Source organism: Malaclemys terrapin, chromosome 10 (genome assembly GCF_027887155.1).
Source record: "Malaclemys terrapin pileata isolate rMalTer1 chromosome 10, rMalTer1.hap1, whole genome shotgun sequence".
NCBI lineage: Eukaryota > Metazoa > Chordata > Testudines > Emydidae > Malaclemys > Malaclemys terrapin.
The window spans coordinates 19,711,671-19,731,726 of NC_071514.1; the positions used below are offsets into that span (position 1 = coordinate 19,711,671).

At 37.7% G+C, this 20,056-nt stretch overlaps 1 protein-coding gene across 1 annotated transcript in view; it reads left to right on the plus strand.

Moving 5' to 3' along the window:
* The window catches only part of ATP8B4 (ATPase phospholipid transporting 8B4 (putative)), a 170,594-nt gene that overhangs the window by 91,705 nt on the left and 58,833 nt on the right, over positions 1-20,056 (plus strand). Inside the window, 5 exon segments of the mRNA XM_054043060.1 lie at positions 10,898-11,056; positions 13,360-13,448; positions 15,132-15,328; positions 18,078-18,286; positions 19,735-19,778. Of these exon segments, the coding sequence (XP_053899035.1) occupies positions 10,898-11,056; positions 13,360-13,448; positions 15,132-15,328; positions 18,078-18,286; positions 19,735-19,778 (698 nt within the window).

Genomic DNA, 20,056 nt, shown 5'->3' on the forward strand with positions numbered 1-20,056 from the left:
CATCCTGAGAATAAGAGACCCTTTGTCTCACAAGTGCAGTTAGGAAGACTCATTCTTGATTGCCATCTAACCTGCAGGGTTTTGCTGTTCTTTGAGCATATTTTCATTGTTTCTTTCTCTCATATCTCTTTTCTTGTTACTCCTTTGAATAAAAGCATGAATAGCAGCATCTTCATAGTTCAATTAAACTGCATCCATATTTATATTTTGGAATGTCTCAAAAGCCCAGTTTACAATTTTTATATTGTTTATTATATGCTAGATCTCTACTTTGAAACATCTTTCTGGATCCCATTAATACATTTGGTAACCTTTTGTAATAGAAATACTTACTACAAGTAGTATTTACTGTTCAAAAATTGAATTCTTCCAGATTCAGAAGGATTTAGGTTGTTTAGCAAGGAAATTTTCAATGGTTGCGTCATGTGATATTTTGGTTTGGCCAAAACAAATGACTTTTTTCCCCACAAAATGCCTTTAAAACGTTATTAGTTTAAGTCAATAGTATATGAAGCCAGCAAATTTTGTTTAAAATACGTACTGAAATATTTATGGGACCAGTTTTCCACTAACAATGTAATCATAGATGAACCTCAAAATGTTTGGAGGTCCTGTATAATTGAGATAAGCATCTAAAAGTACACTGTACATCTCAACTTCTTCAAATTATTTTGGTCTAAAAATCATAGCACAATATTTTGAGAACAAGTCTTCTCGTGAATGACTTTCTGGTTCATTAGTACTTCAGTTTCTGGTCCTCAGTGAAAATGGAAAGTACAGAGGTACATCAGAGTGACGAGGGGCGAGGACAGGTGTGATTATAATATCATCTATTTCTGCTACATTCAGGGTGTAACTTTTGGTAGCACTCACTTGTAATTTAATTAAAAGCAAATGTCCTGACATATAGAGCAAAAGTTTAGACTTTAATAGCATAATTGTAAAATAATGAAAAATGACAACAGTCAGTTGCAGGGTACAGTTCTACATTAAAATATTTGTATCTTCTTTACCTGGGATTATACCATTTTTTCAGGTATAATCCACTCCCCTGAGTAGGAGCCCTCCTGCTTGACACAAGCATATAATTCCAATGCTAGCCTCCAAGTTTTAAGAAAGGCTCATATCTTAAGCCGCTGAAGCCAACTGAGGACAGAATACAACCGCTGTTGTTTCATTTTCCAACTTCTTAAGAGTTTCCTCATTTCCATGTATAGCTTTTGAAGCAAACGTTTGACCTTGTCAAGAATTTTTTAGTTTGTTTACCAAAACATGGATGCTTTTAACCTTGAAGTGTGAACAGGGGAATTTCAGTTGGTAATTCTGATTGACTGTCAATCTCAAATTCTCTTTGTAGTTTTGTTGCTCAGTTTCCAGTCTGTTTTTTTATACCCTACCATTGTCCAGAAATCACATTCACTTAAATTACATATATTTTAAAACAGAAAGGGATAAAGAACTGAAACAGAAGCTAGTTCAGGATAACCATACAAAATGTTACTTCACAAACACAATAAACTTAAACTCCCCAAAGATTATACATGTTCATTAAAACAAAACATAACTGTTCTACATCAGCATCTAGTAATGTTTCACATTCAGACTGAATTGACAGAGCCACGCATGGATCTCCATGTGTCTGAGGGAGAGGGGGAGAGGGAAAGGGATGGTGGTTTGGCTTCCTCTGAAGCACTGGTCCTCCTTTTTAAATGAAATCCTACAAAGGAGTCTCCACAAGGACCAGGACTGAGCCAGAGCATGGATGAATTTTTCTGTAGAGCCTATTCCACACTGGAATTTCTTTTGGCTATTTGCGCAAGGTTAGCAGCAAGAGAGGAGAGCCAAGCTACCAAAGAGCTGGGTGGGAAATTATTAGGGTGCTGCTTGTGGTGGATTTATATGTGGGCAGACCTGGATTTCCAGTGGATCTCTTAGATCCACAAATTTTGGGGATCAAGCCTCAATGTGTTCTGTTTGTGGTGGGGAGAGCACACAAACTCCAAATCCTTGAAAGTACAATCTGGTAAAAACTCCACAAGGGTGTTTCTCTACTTTCTACTTTCCCATTGGCCTTGGGGCCATCTAGCTCTTTATTATTTGTATTTAAAACTAACATTAATGCAGTGTTGATTTTGTGAAATTGAGACTCCATATTGCAGGATTAACTCACCTACATTGACTAAACTGTATATTTTATTATACAGATTATATAACAAAGATAAAAGTACAGAAAGAAAATTTGATAATTAAGGGACAAAAGTGCCCATGTTAAACTTTCATAGTTTTATAAACCTTCTGAATTTTCTTTTTCTTCATAGAGGACTATAAAAATGCCACGTTCAAAGTTCCTAGCTTCAGTCATTTTTGAGGAATGCAACCACAGAAATTAAAATTGGATGGGCGTTCCCATCTGCCCCCCCCCCAATGATTAAACTGATTTTATTCAAATTTAATAAAAAATCACCTTTGTATTGAGAACGAAGAATGAAAAATTTAATGACCAACTGAAAAGGCATCTCAAATGTAACCATCTCAAATGCACCCATATTGTTCACTATAAGCTTTACAAACACTTCCGGGAACAGGGGTTCCTTTGCAAGTGGCTTACAGTCTAACTCACACAGTAGAGATGGAAAATCGGATACAACAGTGGATACAGATGAGGCAAGAGTGCAGATTGATGTTCTTGATTAAGAATAAGCAGGTTTACGGAGGGATTGAAAGGAACGAATGGTAGGCTGCTGCATGCATAAAGGATTCTACTAAAAAGCACATGTGGTTTGTGAAGGAGATAAAAAGAACGCTGAGGACAGAGGGCTGGATGGAAAGTAGGACATGTCAGTGGTGCAGAGCCTTGAAAGTGAGGACAAGGAACTTCAACTTGATGCAGCACAAGAAAGTGAGCTGTTTAAAGGAATTGAAGAGGGAGAGTTGATTTATGGCTGCAGTTTTGGATAGACAGAAAAGAGGAGTTTGCAAGTAGCGATTCCCAGTTGGAGGTTACAGTTATGGAAGCAAGCGATGAGCAAATTATGGGTGAAAGATGCTGTAGCAGGAACAACAGGTCAAGGATGAAATTTTAAATGTCTAAATTGATTAACTCCTATGATTTATGCTTCATTTAGAGGGTGATGATGGTTTCATACACCAGTTTGACTGTTTCCTTTATTATGAATCTAACAGCTTGGTTGAAAATCCACAGAAATCAGTGAAAGACTCCCACATGGATTACAGCAATACTGACACTCAATCAGCGGACAATAATCTTTTGTATTATCATGATTTTCATGGTAGCAAATGAAAATTTTACAACTTGTTGTTATGTCACTGTACTGGGATCTTTACTGTTTGAATCCATGTTTTAATTGTAATTTTATTTTTATATTTTAGTCAAAGTTGTTTGACGTTATCTGGAATGAATTTCAGGAAAATATGTCCTTAGTGTCTTGAAAAAGGGGTTTTAGGGCTTTGTTTACACTTTATATGGAATTTATTGCAAAACTCATGCATGATTCCACTAACAAAGTTTCATGGGAATAATTTTAGATTATTAATTATTAGATTAGTCCCCAAATCTGTGTTAAGTCTTTGTTTGGTAGATTTTGCTAAATGCAGAGAACATAGAAGACAGTAGAAAGGTTCTCTGCCGTGATGGTGTATTTAACAGTATTTAACAGTTTTCAATAACAATGAAAATGTGAGTTCAGTGTCTTGAATAAATCTAATTCTTTGGATTGCAAACTGCTCCAGAGCCAATAAAAGAAGGGGTACATTTTTGTCTAAATAATTTATACAATTGGTAAACTCATATAAATGGTTCTAACACTGAATAAATATTTATATTGAGCCGGCATTCATTTTTTTTTAGTTTATTAGAATTTTATGGGCATTGAAGAGTTTTTCCAAGCAAAGAAAATCTAAAAATATACATCAGCTGCATATACTTCAGTCTGATTTCTTGGAGTAACTACAGTATATGCCTTTTCCCATTTAATGCTGTCTTTTTCATCTCCCTGATTTTTGACTGCTGTTGTGATCTGTTTTATGCAACTTATGACAAGTTTACATATTTTGCATGGCTGTTAATACTAAATTCTGTATCAGAGAAAGGTTTAGGAGTCCTTTTACAGGAAACATCCAGTACCTTGTGGTCATTCTGACAGCATATCATACAACTGAAAAAGAGAAAAATAAAACATTTATGTTTAGCAAAGTATCTATCCACATTTTAGTACTTCAGTTCTCGTGATAGTATACAGGGCTTGAAATATATTTATGCTTATTTTAATTTAAAACAGTCCACAGAAGGATAAAGTGAAGGCAGTTCATGGGCATAACATTTTTGTTTGTTAAACACTAAGAATATCAGATAGGAAAGCTCACTATTAGTACTTTGCTACTATATAGCAAAGGATTACACCTTGCAGCATCCCAGAGAAGGACATATTATTACAGCCATTTTACAAATCAATAAACTGATAAAGATAAAGTGATTTGAGCTAGGTCATACAATAAATCGTTGGCAAGGCTGGAGAGAAAACTCAAAAGTCCTAATTCCTAGTATCCTGGTAGAGCCAGTAGACAAACTCCCTCCTGTTAACTACTGCATTAAGCAATATTCAAGAAGTAAAGTTTGGAAGGTTCTGAAATAATTAGTTAAATTTTCTAAGCATAACTGATATTTTAAAAAAAGATTCTCCCAATGATAAAGGATAGCTGTTTCCATATGCTTAAGTGGAAAGTGACTTTTATGAAAAGGCGCCTCTTTCATCATACTAAAGCACTGGCAGAATCAGTATCTCCTTGATGAGAAAAGCCGGGTCAGCTGTTTTCTTTTTTTAAGCTCAGTTACCTTTTGGCCTATTGAATCCATAGGGATATTCTTTGATTGGATTACTTTGACAGGATTACCAGCCTATTGGAATGAGGGGAAGCAGTAGATGTGATCTACCTTGATTTTAGTAAGGCTTTTGATACAGTACTGCCTGGTATTCTCATAAGTAACCTAGGGAAATGAGATCTAGATGAAATTACTATAAGGTGGTTGCACAACTATTTGAAAAACCATACTCAAAGAATAGTTACTAATGGTTTGCTGTCAAATTGGGAGGGTGTATCTAGTGCAGTCCCACAGGAGTCAGACCCAGGTATGGTACTATTCAGTATTTTCATTAACGACTAGGATAATGGAGTAGACGATATGCTGATAACCAGGGCTTCGTGTTTGTCATGGAGGTCCTAGAAGTCGCGGATTCCGTGGCTTTCCGTGACCTCCATGACTTCTGCAGGAGCCAGTATGGCTGACCCCAGTGTGGCTGCACCAGCCAACTGCTCAGATAGCCTTGGGACCAGCTGCACCGGCTGCTGCTTGGGCAGCCCAGCAGTGGCTCCCTGGGGCTCCCTCCCCACCAGCCCCCACCCAAGATTTAGTCAGTGGTATTTATAGTATAAGTCATGGATGTGTCACGGGCCGTGAATTTTTGTTTATTGCCCGTGACCTGTCTATGACTTTTACTAAAAATACCTGTGACTAAATCGTAGCCTTACTTATAACATTTGCAGATAACATCAAGCTTGGAGTGGTTGCAAACACTTTGGAGGATACTTTTAAAATTCAAAATGACCTTGACAAGTTGGAGAATTGGTCCGAATTCAACAAGATGAAATTTAATAAAGACAAGTGCAAAGTACTTCACGTAGGAAGGAAAAATCAAATGCACAACTACAAAATGGGGATGTCTGTGTGGTAGTATTGCTGAAAAGGATGTGGAGGTTATGGTGAACCACAAACTGAATATGAGTTGTCAATGTGATGCAGCTGCAAAAAAGGTTAATATCATTTTGGGGGGGTATCAACAGGAGTGTTGTATGTTAGACACAGGAGCTAATTGTCCCGCTCTACTGGTGAGGCCCCAGCTTGATACCTGTGTCCAATTCTGGGCACCACAATTTAGGAAGGATGTGGACACATTGGAAAGAATCCAGAGGAAAGCAACAAAAATGATAATAGGTTTAGAAAACCTGATTTATGAGGAAAGGTTGAAAAAACTGGGCATGTTTAATCTTGAGAAAAGAAGACGGAAGGAGTACCTGATAACAGTCTTTCTATATGTTAAGGGCTGTTATAAAGAGGATAGTGATCTACCGTTCTCCATATCCACTGAAGGATAGGACAAGTAGTATTGGGCTTAATCTGCAGCAAGGGAGCTTTAGGTTAGATATTAGGAAAAACTTGCCAACTATAACAGTAGTTAAGCTCTGGAATAGGCTTCCAAGGGAGGTCGTGCAATCCCCACCATTGGACAAATTGGACAAACACTTGCCAGTGATGGTCTAGGTTTATTTGGTCCTGCCGTAGCACAGGGGACTGAACTTGATGACTTCTCGAGGTCCCTTCCAGTCCTGCCTCTCTGTGATTCTATGTTGCCGGGCCACACAAGCCATTCCAAGATGTAGTAATAGACAGACATGATATGCTAAAAAGTAGGCAACAGATTCTTTGCCTAGGCTTATAAACTATCAAGACAATTTACAAGATTGGCCTATGTATTCAGATACCAATGTGGTGAGCACTGTATAAATAATCTGTACTAGATAGACTAAATGCTAAATAATCCTCAAAAAGCTTTATTCTTTTGAGATCTTGAAGTTCATGCGGTTTTCTGAAATGTAAAAAAAATGGGACTGAGACTCTTTGCTCTAAACATTGGGCTGGAAATCTTGCAAACAGCTTTGTAGCAAATCTCCAGTAATTGACTGTTTTGGTTTGGCTGGAAAAAGCATGAAAACAGCTTTTCTTGTAATATATTGAAATTTCCACTTCACATACTAACACAAATTGGGGACCAAAGAACATACTTTGGATTTAATAGTGGAAGAAGGGGAGAAATATAATCTTTGGTGTTTCAGTTCTGAGAGGTCAACGGGAGACATCCTACTGAAAGTTATTACCTATAAATGGCCTAGCAGATTTGGGTTTTTTTACAATTTTTAAAACCATTCTCTCTCAGGCAGGCAGTACAAGCATTATGCCAAGTTTCAGTCCACAGCAAATTTTTATGGGCAACTTCTAACCCTAGAAAGTAGGAAATATGAGTAAACTGTGACATAACTGTGGGACCAAGCCATTGTTATAAAGGTCATGCCAAAGATGTTGTTTTCAAAGTAGAAACAAAATCTATCAAAAAGGAAAAGAAATGGTTCATGAAGTAGGACAGCCTGGTGAGAGGTCTTAAAATATTGGAGACAATACCCATTGTTTGTGTAACTCTGCAAATGAAAAGGCTCCTCCTTCCCCATAACTAAATACACAAATTTGGTTAGTTTGGGTGAAGCCAAATGTGCATGAGATTTCATAATAGCAAATTTCTGAACAGCATGTTAAGCTACACAGAATTTAGCAGTCTGACATTGTCCTGTGCAGTTCAGTTTTTCACATTTTATGTTGGGCCAAACTCTCAACCTTCAGGGCATGAGAATTAAGGACAGATGTACTGTGAATTTGGGATGTGACCAAATCCAGGGGCAATTAATTTGCATGCATATCACCTTTGTATAAGTGGGTGGCCCCTTCTGTCACTCTCTGTGTTCTCTTCCTACAAGCTGTAGGCTGCCATTTCTGTTTTCATTCCAAAAGCACTAATCCCAGTTGGCTGCAACAGGAGTTTGTTTTTGCCTTACATCACATGATGTGCAAGATGCCATTAATGGAATTCTTTTAGAATATTTCACCATCTGCAGCACAGTACTGTGTGTTTACTGTTTTTTTTCCAAATTTGAGCGTTTTCTAATCAGGACCATGGAACAAATTAAACAAGAGTAGTGAAAAAAACTTAGGACAGCTGAAAATAATCACTGGCATTCCTATACACTTTCTAAATAAACACAAGCTGTACCCTGGTTAATCATGTACCACATTTATCTGAAGCCCCAATTTTCAGACTGATATATACGACATTTAACCAGCTGAACTTCTACCCTTTCAGCCAAAATATAAAGAGAAATGGCAGAATACAGTCTATGTTCTACCTTAATATTACTGAAAATGTGTCCTGGCTTGCATGATGACGGGGAATTAGGTACTCCTTCACCAACAGGAAAGTGGAAACGCAAACCTTAAAAAAAACAACCTACCTTCTCACTATTCAAAAATCTTAAAGAGGATCTCTGGTAGGTAAAGGTTTCAAAGGGCAGGGGCCATCTTTCCACTCCAAATGCTCAACTTTAATTCCTGGAAAGCAGTTTTTCCAAAAGATGTCAAGATCTTCAAAGAAAAGTGTAGCCTCTCCTCCAGGTGTTTTCTTAGAGTACGTGTACATGGCAAAAGAAAACAAACCAAGCCAAAAAAACCCAGTGGCAGTGAGTCTCAGTGCCCAGGCCTACAGACGTGGGCTCGTAACGCTCATGCGCCTGTGCTAAAAATAACTGTGTGGACATTTGGGCTCAGGCTGGAGGTTGCATTCCGAAACCCACATCCTTCCCTGGACTTCAGAGTCCAAACTCCAGCCAGAGCCTGCATGTCTACAAGGCTATTCTTAGCGCTGTACTGTGAGCTCTGGGAGCCTGAGTCTGTAGACATGGGCTCTACGACTCACTGCAGTGAAGTGGTTTTTTTGCCTTGTAGACAAATCTTCTGTAATAGTGTTCCTCCAAAGAATAAGGATTCTTGGCAGGCGAATGTAGATAAATGGGTCCTAAAAAGCAAAGGGACGCTTTCCTCATGATACAGGAGCTACTTTGTTTAAAAGCAAAGGTATGGTTGTGACGTTCCCCTCTGGTGTTATCTGGACTGGTCATCTGCTAGGTCACTTCAATTCTTGACTCTGGGAGCCAGCCTTACCCTGCTCTGCTGTGAGAACCCCCACTCCTGGGCTGTTCACGCACAGCCTCTGGCATGTAACCTGCTCCCAGCTACTTGCAACCAAATGACACTAGCCAATATCTGTGGTCCCAGACACAACCCTAGGAACCTCCGTCTTGTAGTGTCCAGTTATGCCCGCTAGACCCTGCAAGCTTATGCGAGTTTGTCAATTTAACAAATAAATTGATATGTACCAGGCCTGTTATCTCAAGGGGAGTCTCTGACACACTTCAAACCAAACACACTGCTTCAGGTAGACAATGGCTGTTGATGGGTTGTTTGACACCCTGCCCGGGCGTTGGTTACTTTCCTTGCTTTTGCCTCTGGGGAGCTAATATCTGGCTGATTACCCCAACTTACAGCATGTTATAGAGACAACCATACTACACAATTCTCATAACTTCATATGCATTAATGATATACATATATGGATAGAGAAATGATTCTATGATTCTATATACATATATGGATAGAGAAATGACTTTCAGCAGATCATAACCTTTCCCCTGATACCTTAGAAGACATGCTTTATATGTAAGATCATGATTATATGAAAATGAGGAATATGGGGGTTATAGCACACTTCCCCAAGGTATAGAATGTCACAATGGTTATTGGTGGTCAATTTTTTCTTTCCTTTTCTCAGCCTATTTAATTTTCTATGGACTTTAACCATAGTTCTTTATCTGTAGCAGAGAACACAATCTTGCCTCTCTGTGTCAGCTGTCAGTGCTGTTGACCAAAAGATATGTACACAAGAACAGTGCAGGAAGCTTTTTCCTTCCCACTACTCCAGAGATCCAGCTTTTCACTTATTTGAGTGCCAGTCTGTAGGGGCACTGACATCAATAATTGCCAGTTACTGCAAAACTCCCACAGGGCAGCACAGTGTGCCACTTTATACTAGTAGGCCAGATTAATATCAGTATTACTAGATGTTTAATTAGGGAGAGATAGTGTGATCTATTTGATAGGGCACTGGACTGGGAATCAAGAGACCTCAGTTAATGCTCTGTTTGGCCAGTGATCTGCTGTGTGACCTCTGGCAAATCACTTCACTTTTTTGTGTCTCTGTTTCCACTTCCACCATTCCATCTGTCTTGCCTGTTTAGATTGTAAACTCTCTGGGGCAGGAACTGTGTCTCATTATATGATTGTACAGTGCCTAGCACAATGGGGTCCTGATCTCAGTTCGGGCATCTAGGCACTACCATAAAGAAATAATAAACTTAATAGTATTAATGTATGTAGATACAGAGTGATGTTTCTTCCTAGGTTTTAAATGCCACTGAATCTCTGATCGTTGTTATATAAAAGAGCTTGTTAGTCTTTCAGCCTGGTCTTCCTACAAATTTATTTCGGTATAGCTATCTCTCTCAGGGCTGTGAAAAATCCACACACCCCTGAGAGACGTATATCTACTGACCTAACTCCTGGTATAGATCAGTGCTAAGTCAATTTCTGAGAATTCTTCTGTAGACCTAGCTACCACATCTCGGAGAGGTGGATTACCTACACCAGTGTTTCCCAAACTTGGGACGCCGCTTGTGTAGGGAAAGCCCCTGGCGGGCCAGGCCGGTTTGTTTACCTGCTGCATCCGCAAGTCCGGCCAGTTGTGGCTCCCACTGGCTGCGGTTTGCCGCTCCAGGCCAATGGGAGCTGCTGGAAGTGGCGGTCAGTACGTCCCTCAGCCCACGCAGCCCCCATTGGCCTGGAGCAGCGAACCGCGGCCAGTGGGAGCCGCGATTGGCCAGACCTGCGGACGCGGCAGATAAACAAACCGGCCCGGCCTGCCAGGGGCTTTCCCTACACAAGCGGCATCCCAAGTTTGGGAAACACTGACCTATACCAATGGGAGAAGCGCTCTTGTCAGTGAAGATTGTGTCTACAGTGAAGCACTACAGTGGTGCAGCTGCAGTGTCTGAAGTGTAGACAAGCCTGAAGAATGTTATCCCAGAAACTTCTAGTTAGTGTAAAATGTTATCCTGGTAAACTGTGTGTTAAAGGGTGATAAGAATTTAATTTTTCACTTTACAGGTGTTGTTGTCTGTGAACCTCCTAACAACAAGCTGGATAAATTCACAGGAGTTCTTTTCTGGAAAGATAATAGGTACTCGCTCAATAATGAAAAGATGCTGCTACGAGGTTGTGTGTTGAGAAACACAGGCTGGTGCTTTGGAATGGTTATTTTTGCCGGTAAGACCACCCTTTATGGATTAACAGCAGTTTTAACCCCTAATGTGCTCACATACCAGTACCCTGTATAACAGCTATGTATCATTATGGCTTGGTGTCTATAACGGCTGGCATAGATACTCCACATTCAGATAGATCCTTTCGTCTTAGGATCTCAGAAATATTGTACAAAGTTTATAGGTATAATTGTCCCCATTTTACAGATGGGCTGAAAAGCGAGGCATGGAGAGGTTAGCTGTCTTGACCGAAGTGTCACAGTGATTCACTAGCAGAGGCAAGAGTAGAACCTAAATATCTTAACTCCCTCTCTCCTATTTTAACCACTAGGAGAGAGCAGGCACTAGCCATCTGAATTTATCTGTGTATACAAGCATCTCAAACTTTAGTTGTCCCTGAGGGTGTCAGTGTTTCAAAGTCCTGAACAAAAATGTAATAAATATGAAAGTAATGGATCAGCCTTGCAAAATTGTCATGACTTTACCAGTCCAAGCAGAAAATGTACTTTCCTGTCCATTTACCATGATGTCTGATGAAAGAGCTAATGATATTTTACTCGCCCAGAGCAAATCGCAAGTAGAATTTTGCAAGAATGCAATAGATGCTCACAAATATATTACAAAATTTCATATGCCCTAGTAATGCAAAGAAATGGAGACAAGGAAAATCCTGGCATTAGGAATGATATAGGAAAGTATAGATAGTAATTAGGTCTGGTAGATGCAACACATTGGGATGTTGTTGTAAAATTGCCCACCAATTAAGGGGAAGATGGACTCCTATCCCATGTCAACATATAATGGTTGGGTGAGCGGAGGCAGTTAGGGAAGGCTGACATTATGTTTACACAAAATTGATGTAATACCAAACAAAATGTATGTGTGTATAGATATGTAGATAAAAGTTGTGTATATTTATATTTCTTCCTTATCCAACCTTTGTTAGTCCTCGTCTTATATTGTAAGTTCTTTGATGTAATGAATCCCAGTTCTTGACTAGGCACTGTGGGTACTAATCTATTATACACATTTAATAATAGTAATAATAGAGGGAACCTCAGGATGAATTTAAACTATACATATATTTAATGATATATGAGGTAATTACATTCCATATAGTCAAATTAAGACATTGTGCAAATCAATATCCATGTGACGTGAATCAGAGTCCTTGGCTATACTACAATTATCAATCAAGAAGAATTCACATTTAAAACCCATACCCCAAAAAAACCATCCCAGCTCTTCCTGAATAATCTTAGCTATGTTTTTGCTCCAAATGTGTATGTAGAGCACTGCTGGTTTTAAATTCATGGGCAATGCCCAGATGTGTCAAAACACATATATCTGTACCTAGAATGTAGCCAGTAAATTGGTTGGGCCAGGTTCATTTGCTCTTTAGTTGAGCATGTCCTTGTTCTTAGATTTTTGGAATTAAAAAGGAGCTCAGTTTTGAGGAGCTTTTATGAATTATGTGGCCTGCCATCAAACAGCAGCTTGCTGATGTGCCTTGAAGACCACTCTCTTCATTCATGTGGATGTTAATACACATTACTTTACATACTCAGTAGTTCAAGTGACATAAAAGTTGACTATATTCCATGTAAGCCCATCAGAGGGGAAGTTTGGCTTGAATAACCACACATAATGAGAGGAGAGGCTGACTGCTTGCTTTGCTGTGGGCCAGCACTACAGAACTTGTGGAAACTTAATGAATAAATAAAATAATAATAATAATTAATTGGCACTTCTGTATCAGCTTCCAGTTGAGCATCTCAAAGTGCATTACAGATATTAATAATTTAAGCCCCAGAAAACCCTGCTGAGATAGGTAGGTAAGTATGATCCCCATTTTATAGATGAGGAAACAGGAGCTTAGAGAGGTAATGTGTAATGAGGTCTCAAAGGAAGTCGGGGGCGAGGCAAGCAAAGAACACAGAACAGCTTGTTCCTAATTTTGTAGTTTTATGTGAATAAAGTCCTTGGAAATTACCTCTGTCTGGAATGAAATATTTTTGGAGCAATAAGATTTTAAATTAGATGATGATTTTCACCCCCGAGCCTAACCACCATTCTACAGCTGCGGAATATTTTTCAAAATTGATTGTGAAAGCTCAGGAATGCTTTTAGACAATTAAAATTTGCAAAATGATATCTCAGTTTTTAGAATTTATTTCTTGCATATGCATTAGAAAAAAGTAGCTTCAATATGTGTATTTTTAAAAATTTCAGTAATGTATTTAATAATTTTAGTAAATAATTGATCATGTAATGATTTAAAAAAAGATTTGTTACTTTTTTTTATAGGCCCTGACACTAAATTAATGCAAAACAGTGGTAGAACTAAATTTAAAAGAACAAGCATTGACCGGCTGATGAATACTTTAGTATTATGGGTAAGTTATTATAGTCAGATCAGGAAAAATCAGTGGGCATTGCATCCACATAATTAATCTACTCTACTAAATTATCATTTCAGATATCGTGGAATTATCTGTATCAGTAGATATTTTTGGACAGTGTACGATACCAATATGAAAGCATTGCAGCACAGATGCATACATAAGTTGAAAGACACACGTTTATCCATCTTGAAGACCATTATCTGTCACCGAGCACCCCTGCATACAGGAGTATTTACAAGCAGTAGCAATCCATTGTTCTTTAGGGCAGGATCTTTTCATGAGGCCACTGGTATGATGAGCTAAAGACAAATGCACAGAAAGTTTTTACAGCAATTTTTCTTATCTCTCACCATCGTTCTGGTTCCTAAACTTCAGTGAGAACAGGATTGTACCCTTCCTGTTAATTTTGTGACAGGTTATCCCCAGGTAGTGAAGATCAGGTGCAGAAATTTGTAACTAGGAACCTTCAGTGGACTGAGTATTTCACTTTTGTGTCAAACTTGGTCTCTACGATTAAAGCTAAGGATATATCCAAATTCCTTATTGTTACTTAGTGAAACAAAATATTGCAGTTTTGGCATAGGCAGACTTCAAAGCTACTACTTTTTTAAGTGTTGTGTTTTTGATCATGGGAGAAATTATGGAGTTGCAGAAACTTTTTAACTGAGTAAATCCAAAGATTCATAGATGGGGTTGGGGATGAAGAGAGAAGTTTCCATGTGAGAAATAGTGAAATTTTTCCAGCATGGCTAAATACTACTCACATTTTTAAAGTTATTTATAGCTCTTCTGTACCCACATGCTATTAAAATTAATCCTATACCGATGACTTAGAAAAACACATCTTAAACCAAACTTTTATAAGAATGCTCACAGCCAGTGCTCATTGAGGTTTTTGTTATTTACCACAACAATAAAAAAAAACTCTTTTTGCCAACTCTTCTAATAACTGTACCTATTTGTAGTTTATGTACAACACAGGATTATAATGATGTTGGGCCAGATCCTAAGGTCTTCACTATTGGCTAGATTTGCCTTTAGATCACAGCCTATAGAAAGTAGCAGTGTAGAACTACATCATCCGGGGAGAGCATCAAAAGATATTGTGTCTCAGGAAGGCAGGATGGCACCCAGAGCTCCCCAACATGCTTGGGGAGTATGCATATGGCTACAATGATTTTATGTGATGCATCTTAAACCCCCTCACACTGCACTGTAACTGTCCCATGACCCAGAGCAGAGGGAGATGGGGACCTACCCTCCCTTTGGCTCTGGACTGCAATTTGGCCTCTCCCCCCTGTGCAAAGCAGGCACACTCGTACATGTATGTACATAAATACACACACATGTGCTGTGCACTCGCGAAAGGGTCAGGGGAACATGGGCTCTGGTTTGTACACAGCCAGTATCTAGACAAACTGAGTAAGGAATGGGGACTAACTGGAGACAAACTAATTATGGACTCAGAATTTGGGCCTTTATTTGTGGCAAAGAACAGCAAAGTGAGATTTTCCCCTCATCTTATTAGAGATGAAATATTCTTTGCCTTGTTTACTTAGACTGGGCAATATCAATATGTGTATATATAGGTGAAATGTATCCTTTCCATGTATCCATTTTAGGAAATAGTACACATTTTGAAAAACCTAACCAGCTCTGCTATTCTCATTTCAGATCTTTGGCTTTTTGGTATGTATGGGAATAATTCTGGCAATAGGAAATTCAATATGGGAACAACAGGTTGGGGCCCATTTCAGAATTTACCTTTATTGGAATGAAGTGGTGAACAGTTCTGTATTTTCAGGATTTCTCACATTTTGGTCGTACATTATCATACTCAATTCAGTTGTTCCTATTTCCCTGTATGTGAGGTAAGATGAGAGATTATGATTTTATAAAGCATATAAATATTAATGGCTATTTCATGTCAATTTTTTTTCTTAATTGCAATGTTATGCTTTATCCTGTTAATTTTTGTGCTTTTAAAACTTGATCTGCTGCGTACTTTTGTACATAAGAAACCTAAACCTTTTATGGAGATAATGCTTAGAACTGGAGAATAGCACATGCTTGCTTGCTTGCTTGCTTTCTTTCTTTCTTTCTTTCTTTCTTGTCTAGAATTCATTGTCATTGAATTATGTCAACTCTTTTGTTTCCTCCTTGCTTCGCTCTCCAACAGCTGACAGGTAAGCAGTGGTGGACATCTGTCACTCCCTGCACCTGACCTTTGGTTTGAGAAATAGCAATGCATTCATCACCTTTGTGATATTTTTGTTGTTCATCTTTTCCTCAGAATGTCCTTGATGTGCATGTTTAATTTCTTCTTCCTTAAATGTTGAGTCCTTATGTAAAAATTTCCTTTGATCTCATGCTGAACAACATTGAGAGGGCATTATTCCTTAACTAAGGTTCCTGTTCACACAAGTTTTACATTATTCCAGCAACTCTTAAAGTTAAAAAATATGGAAATTAAAATCCACAGTGTATATTATATGATGGCTAATCTCATATTTTCAGTTATTATTCTTAAAACCACCGTCTTTCGCCTTGCTAATATTGACGTTGCAGTTAGACAATTTGTAGGGTAGAAAATTAGCAGAATGATTCAAAATAGTTTTTTGGCTCCTTCAGGCATCAAATCCATGTTAATAAAGAATAAAATTCATGCAATGTTTGCAGTTGCTGAATATTTCTGATGGATTATGGGTAAGTGTAGTGGATTAAGAGTAGGGTTTACAGTGTTGGAGCTTCTAATACATTGCCTCACTTTGTCACTGAGAAGTAAATCTTGTGCTTGATTGAGGTATGTATGGTAGAGGAAATAAAAGGAGTATTGTCGTGGTTGACAGGGCCAAAATGTAAACAGGCTTATCAAAATAATGGGTATAGCAGAGTGATATTGTGATCTTTTTATCCTTCAGTGTTCTTTTTAAATGTACTAAGAGCTTTCCAGTACTTTTTCCCCACGGTTAAACTGTGTCCATTCCCCCTAGGCTGGCTATGTTTATCTGCAAAAAGCGCTATTTTCTGTTTAAAGTTTTTGTAATCTTTTTCTTATTACTAGAAGCACACAGTTTTAATTTTTAAAGTTATTTGCTTACTTAGCTATCGTGCTTACAGGTGCCTGCTAGTAGTGATCAGTGGTATATATGTCTCCATGTACTTCTACATGTGAAATTAGATTTTTAAAGTAAAAGAAACAATAACCCTGTGGTAGAGAGTGAATGAGTTGCATGTACAACCTCTCTCTTTTATATACATTTTATATGCATTTAATATACATTTTAAAAATCCCTACAAATATATTTAAATTACTGGTTTCAGAGTAGCAGCCGTGTTAGTCTGTATCCGCAAAAAGAACAGGAGTACTTGTGGCACCTTAGAGACTAACAAATTTATTAGAGCATAAGCTTTCCGAAGAAGTGGGTTGTAGTCCACGAAAGCTTATGCTCTAATAAATTTGTTAGTCTCTAAGGTGCCACAAGTACTCCTGTTCTTTTTATTTAAATTACTGTAATTTGTGGAAAAGAGATTACATTGCATGCCCCAAGAGATTTGAAATGTTCTGGTTATCCAGAGAACAGGTACATCGTGGACACCAGCAGTTCAAACTTACCCCATGTCACCTTGCCACTATGTCTCCCCCCGTGACTGGGTAGTCCAGAGCCTTTCACTCCTTTACTTCTCTGCTGACACTGCCATTAATGAGCGACTATTAGTGCCATTTATGGTGATACCTGTGATGCCCCTTAGGAACTAAACTGAGATGGCTAGCTCATTTCACATAGATTACTAAAGAGTTTGGATATGTGGATACCTGCAATGTAATACATGAAGCCTTGATGTTTTGGACGCTGGGGACAGGGCTATAGTGCAATGCACTCTGTCAATCTTCACTTTGTAATAGCACCAGTAAAATGCAGTGCAACCCCTAGAGCAGCCTAGTATGCACTGAGTACCAGTCTGGCTCCCGACCAATGCCAGGATTAGTGGAGGCAGAAAGATGGCTTAGAGCCACCCCACTCTCCTTCTCAGCTATTCTGACTTCTGCTCCAGTGCGTATTAGGATTGAGTCCAACATGCACTGCCTGTTGTCAGTACATGTAAGTAGCTCTCACAATTAGGATCAATTGTCTAACTGTAATAATCTGTAACTGTATACGTTAACAGACAGCCCAGTTGTCAGCTGACCACATGTGGATGGTTTTGTAGATAGACCTCATGTGATCTTTATCTCAAAAAATGCAGGCTTCTACCCAATGAGCGAAAGAAGTAACTCTACTCATTCATCAAGTATTAACCTGAAAAGACCTAACATACTTGAATTTAGAATGTCCATATTTTATTCTCACTTGATAATGCCATATCATTAACAACACAATGATAGAAAACTATGTCATTTATGTAAATTTTTAAATGACAGCGTTCTTACCATGCATGTTACTTCACAGAGGAATTAAAGTTTGAGATATCATTGTATAGAATAATGTAATGTTTACTTTGCATAGCTCTTTTGCTCTGAACTGTAAAAACAAATTTGATTGAACTCCTGCATTTGATATATTTTCATTTGAAAGGTTTTACAATTCTGAAGAGTGTTTTTGTTTTTTTTTCCCAAAGTGTGGAAGTTATTCGACTTGGTCACAGCTATTTTATAAATTGGGATCGTAAAATGTATTACCCCAAAAAAGACACACCTGCTGAGGTTTGGACTACCACACTCAATGAAGAGTTAGGACAAATTGAATATATTTTCTCAGACAAAACAGGAACAATCACTCAAAACATAATGACTTTTAACAAATGCTCCATTAATGGAAAAACATATGGTAAGTCAGTGCTTATTAATGTTTTGCCAATAAAGTTTACTTCTAATTGTGATGTTGAGTTTAGCTCATTCGCTGATTATTAAGGACATTTGTTCATTATGAGTCTTATCCAGCTTCTTTTGAAGTCAGTGTAGAGACTCTGATCAATTTCAGTAGGTTTTGGATCAGGCTCTATAAAAGAGAAACAGGATCTGATGTTGGTTTGACTCCTTAAGTATGTAAATATGGGTTTAGAGGTGCCTTGTCCATCTTCTGATAATCAAGGATTTAATGCAGGATTAAAGAATGGAGATAAAAGCAGTAGTCATGACATTGTATATATAAATTAAACATAGGGGGATTTTTCATGAACTTCAATGATTTATTGTAATTGTCCCAAAACTGAGTCATATTGTTTTAAATGCATATTCATGATACTTCTTGTACAGGCTGAGAAGTCTTTTATAATGTAATTATTTTGTAATAATGTCTGTTAGAAAGTGATTGATTGCCTAGCAACAGGGAGTTGCTGGGAAAATTATCCCATGTCTCTGCCAATGCAACAAAATTGTGCCCTGCCACAGGCCTGATACCTAATATTCCAAGTGTCTATTTTACAACACTTCTGTAATCTTGACGCCTGTCCCCTAGAGACTAGCTTTAGACACCAAACTCCTTTTCACTTGTCATCTAATTCAAGATTTGAAGCCATGTCTTCAGAGGTGAAAAAACGAATGCCTTCATTACTGTGCCACTTAACTCCCAGGTTAAAAGACATTGAATAAATTAAGGTGAAAGGGTGATATATATATTTGTTGAGTTTTAGACTTGTAAATATAGATATAATATAAAAACATGGTATTAAAAATCCTATAGTGTAAAGTGGTCATTCTTTAAAAACTTACCAACTGTCTTACAGAATGTTTTAGACAACTAAAATAACAACATTATTATTTGCTAGTATTCTAGGTAGTCTCTGTAGCAAGTATAGAGAAATTTAGGTAATACTACAAATATTAAGGTAACTTTTGCAGCAAGTGAATATTTTTATGTCTCAATTGCATAATAAACACTCTGTATAAAACTTGAGAGCCAGATCCTGCAAATATGCAACAAATATCTTTACTTTATGAGTAGTCCCCTTGACTTCTATGGAGTTACTCATGTGATAAATTAGATTCTTATACATAAGTGATAGCAGAATCAGGCCCTAACCAATCAGAATAAGTAAAATAGCTGAAGGAAAAAATACAATGGCATTGTGGACAATAGAATGGAAGCATTTACTTTAGCATAATGTTGGCTGTACCATGATCCACTGCAATGTTTTATATTTTGGAATGTTGTTGCAATGTTTCCTCTTTGACATCTACCTCCATAGTCTAAAAACCATGAAAAAGTTATTTCGTAAAACTCTAAAACTGGAATTAAATGTCATATTTTGTGTTAATTAACTTTGTATTTTGTAGGTGATGTATATGATGACCTGGGCCGGAAAACAGCAATTAATGAGGTATAAATATGACCAAATTACAAAATATTTAGTATGTTGTAATATGGCTCATTTCATCATTAAAATATTTTCAATAGATCAGTAATTTTCAATGAAACATTAAGTTCCCGGAACTTGAAACATGCTGTAGAATAACTTATAGTAAGACATAGGTAAGAAAAATGTGAACTTTCTTTTCCCTCTAGGAGTTTGTTTACATTTAAAAATTTACCAAAATAGCTATTCCAGAATAATTATTTCAGAACAGTTATTTCAATATAAGCACCTGTATGGACACT